Source organism: Octopus bimaculoides, chromosome 16, assembly GCF_001194135.2.
Source record: "Octopus bimaculoides isolate UCB-OBI-ISO-001 chromosome 16, ASM119413v2, whole genome shotgun sequence".
NCBI lineage: Eukaryota > Metazoa > Mollusca > Cephalopoda > Octopoda > Octopodidae > Octopus > Octopus bimaculoides.
The window spans coordinates 28,475,344-28,479,809 of NC_068996.1; the positions used below are offsets into that span (position 1 = coordinate 28,475,344).

At 40.3% G+C, this 4,466-nt stretch overlaps 1 protein-coding gene across 1 annotated transcript; it reads right to left on the bottom strand.

Moving 5' to 3' along the window:
* Nucleotides 1-1,721: 1,721 nt before the first annotated feature.
* LOC106880575 (uncharacterized) lies at nucleotides 1,722-2,381 on the bottom strand. The gene has a single exon (XM_014930577.1). The coding sequence runs from the start codon at nucleotides 2,379-2,381 to the stop codon at nucleotides 1,722-1,724; it is 660 nt and encodes a 219-aa protein (XP_014786063.1).
* Nucleotides 2,382-4,466: the final 2,085 nt, after the last annotated feature.

The following is a 4,466-nucleotide window of genomic DNA, read 5'->3' on the forward strand; positions in this document are numbered from 1 at the left end:
AGTTTCTTCAGCGTTCTTTTCCTTTCAAGCTTTAATGTCAAATATTTCTGTTATTAAAACTTATACAATAAACTATTGTCTATATTCTATATAAAATTTTATATATTTTTCACAAGGTCACCAATTTATGATGTGGTGGTTTATCTACGAGATTACGTCAGGGTCACCAGTTTTTTTATGTGACGGACGGAGGCGAATACTGTATCTTATTTATAATGCTTTTGATTTGTAAGATTAATAAATGTTATTATTTCTTAAGTAAGAAGCTATGATGGTAAACTCGTCACTTATAACTTAATGATAAGTATTTATCACCATGAATAACTCTTAATTCAGGCTGCATAAATATTATAATGAATTATACACATCAAGATGCTGAACGTGCGTTTTATGCGTGCATGTATGTTGAAGATATGGAATCGTATTCTTTTAACCATCACAGAAATAAAACAAAAATACAGTTTCATAAATACAGAATTACATTTAACAAGTTGAAAAAACGTGAAGTAAAAGAAAATAATTTCTACATTAGTTTATTTACGTATATTAGTATTAATATTACAATGGAAAGTAAGCATTTTGTCATAGTTATTATAACTTAAAATCTATACTAACGTTCACAACAGTTCAATCTTGTTGTATTTGAGTAATAAACATGGCATAAAGATTAGCTGATACTAAAAAAGTGAGTGTCATAGCATTGAGTAACAACCAACGAACACCGGAGAGTGAGTGTCGTGGATTTGAGTGACAATAAACGATCACTGAATAATTTCCCCAAAATCAGTGTTTTTATAACTGTTCATACACGAATTCTAAGAACCGTACTTCGTGAAAGATTTCTTCAACGAAAGTTTAGAATTCATATATGGGCAGTAATTTTTAACCAATGAGAATTCAACAGTTTCTCCTGTTCGAGCAAACGAACCTATGTTCACTCTCCGCCTCGTATGAGTTTGCTACAATGCCAAGGATTTTCCGGAGGCAGTGCAGGTGAAAGATATTTAGGCGACGCTCTTGGCGTGTGTCCAGATATCACTGCCATACAGTAGAGTGCTAAGTACACATGCCTGGTAAATCTTCATTTTTGTGGTCTTGATCAGCTTATTGTTGTCCCATGCCCGTTTGGACAGTTGGGCCATCACGGGTTGTAGGTGACGGTAGAGCCAAGATAGGTAAACGTCTCCACCTCCTGTAGTCTGTGGTCTCCAATATGTATGTTTGGGATGTCCGATGTAGCCTGACTCACGATGTTGGTCTTCTTGAGGCTGATAATTAAGCCAAAGTCGCTACATGCTTGCTCAAAGCAGTTGATGAGCCTTTGCAGGGCTTCTTCCGTGTGTGATACCAGAGCGGCATCATCAGCAAAGAGCATCTCCTTGATCAGGACGCTTCTGATTTTGGTCTTGGCACGCAGATGCGAGAGATTGAATAGTTTCCCGTCGCTTCTACTGTGCAGAAATACTCCATCATCTGATGTCTCAAAGGCATGTGACAGCAGCAGCGAGAAGATGCCAAATAATGTAGGGGCAAGGATACAGCCTTGCTTTACCCCGTTTTTTTTTTATTTTGAAGGCGGCTGATGTTGAACCATTGTGCTGTATGATGCCTTGCATATCATCATGGAAAGATTTGATGATCCTCAGTAGCGTTGGTGGACATCTGTTTTTTTTGCAGCAGGATGAAGAGGCCTTTTCTACTTACCAAGTCAAAGACCTTTGTCAGATCAATGAAGGCCATATATAATGGCATTTTCTGCTCTCTGGACTTCTCTTGAAGTTGACGTAGGAGAATATCATGTCAATAGTTGATCTGCTTCTTCTAAAGCCACACTGCGATTCTGGATAAATTCGAGAAGCAAGCAGTTGTAGCCTGGACAGGATAAAGCGAGCAAAGGTCTTTCCGACAGTTCTGAGAAGAGATATTTCACAGTAATTGTTACAATCACCAAGGTCACATTTGTTTTTGTAAAGCGTAATGATGTTAGCATCCCGCATATCCTGAGGGACTGTACCCTCTTCGCAGTACTGACACAGAAACTCATGAAGGTGCCGAAGCAGAGCGGTGTTTTTGCCGGCTTTGATGATTTCTGAGGGGTTACCGTCCTTTCCCGGAGCCTTGCCACTGGCTAGGGAGTCAATAGCCTTGGTGAGCTCCGCTATAGACGGCAGATTGTCAAGTTCGCACATGGCTGGCAAGATCTTGACACTTTCGATTGCAGCCTGAGTGACCGTGGTCTCCCGTAAGTAGAGATCCTGGTAGTACTCCACCCATCTATCCATTTGCTTGCTTTGGTCCTTGATGAGATCTCGAGTAGTTGATTTCAGAGCGGCTGACTTGGTTGCGGATGGACCGAGAGCCTTCTTCAAACCGGCATACATCCCACGGGTGTCGCCACTGTCAGCGGCTGACTGGATACTCTGACAGATTTCCTGCTAATACCTATTTGCACGGCGTTTGGCAGTCAGTTGGGTTTTATTTCTTGCCTTTCTGAGTTCTTCGAGTGACTTTGTAGAAGAATTACTCTTGTATTGCATCTGAGCTGCGCGCTTTGCTTCGATAACTGGTTCCAGCTCTGAGAGCCCAGCACTGAACCAATCTGGGTTTTGTCTTTCACTCATGCCGAAAGTATCTATTGATGTGGTATACAAAGCTTCCCTGATATAATTCCACCTACTTTCAGCAGAGGAGGATGGGCAGCTACCGAGGGCAACCTTGATAGAAACAACAAAACATTTTCGCAGTGTAGGGTCCGAGGTTCTAGCAGTGTTAATGCATGGTCGGCCCATTTTCTTGGAGTGATGGACTTTTTAAGGCAGAATCCTCATCCTGCTTCTTATTAGTGAGTGATCTGTGTCACAATCCGCGCTGTGATAACTACGGGTCAGTTGGACAGAATTCAGAAAGGATCTTCGTGTGATGATGAGATCCAACTGATTCCAGTAGTGAGATCTTGGATGTCTCCAAGATGCCGTGTGGGATGGCTTGTTGGTGAAGAATGTGTTGGTAATGCACAGGTTACGGTATGAGAAAAATGGTCTCTGACCATTGTCGTTCATGTTGCCAATACCAAAATGTCCGACACAAATAGGTCGCGAGTCATGGTCAGATCCCACGCGAGCGTTAAAATCTCCTAGAAGGTAGATGTTTTCGTTGGTTGGTATGCTTCTTTTATGTGGTTGATATAACAGGTCATTGAAGTGAGAGATTTATTATATCTTTGTTTACAATGTTTTCGATCGTAAGTTATAACAAATATTATTGTTTCTTAATTAAAAGCTATAATGATAATCTCGTTACTTATAACTTAATTGTAAGTATTTATCACTAAACATAACTCTTAGTTTAGGCTGTGTAAATGTTATGACGTATACATACCAAGACGCTGAACGTGCATTCATACGTACATGTGTGTCGAAGATATAGATTATATGTTTTTGACCGTTACACATAAAAAAATAGTTTCATTAATATACAGAAATGAATTCAACAAGTTGAAAGAAACGAGAAGTAAAAGGAATTAAATTTCTACATTAATTTATTATATACATTTTTGACATTTATAGAATATTTAGAAACAAAGTCATTTCGTCGTAGAGAATTTCGACTTAAATTTTATACTAACTAATCTTTTATTCTAGCTATAAGAGTTCACAACAATTCAATATTGTCGGATTTGAGTATTGAACATGGCATGATATTAGCCGATACTCAAAAGGGTGAGTGTCGTGGATTTGAGTGGCCGCCCAACGATCACTGGAGAGTTTGCCGAAAATCAGGGTTTATATAACTGTTCATACACGAATCCATGTGAAAGACTTCTTCAACGAAGTTCAGAATTCGTATATGGACAGTAATTTTCAACCAATGAGAAATCCATAATTTCTCATGTTCGGGCAAACGAACTTACGTTCTCTCTCCGCCTCTTATGAGTTTGCTACACTTCTAATGACACAGTTGAGGTATTTGTAGAACTGGTCCTTGGTTTCCTCTGAGCTGTAGAGAGTGGGAGCATAGATGCTCAGTAAATGTACTGAGCTAGGATACATCCAGTGCCTCCTGATGGTCATTCTATCGAGGAGAGTAATGAGTTTCTTACTGCAAAGTCAACATCATGGTGACGAAGTTCTTCTGGATCTCTTCCCTGCCAAAAGAAGGTGAAATCCTCTTCTTTGATTTTGTCGTTTGAGGGGAGTCTTGTCTCCTGCAGTCCAGCAATGTCTATGTTAAGCCTCTTTAGTTCGCGGTCAGTGATGGCCGTCTTTCTTTTGTCTTCAACCCTGCGTATGTCATCAGATATGCCAGGGCACATGGTCCTGACATTCCAGCTTGCTAACCGCAGGACTGGTGGTTTCTTGTCTTTTGATTGTTTGCCTGGTGCAGAGGTTTCAGACCGTTTTTCAAGTCAGACTCTTAGCTCCAAGCACCCAATGAAGCAGGCGACCTGTGGCGGGTCAGCAGCTTAT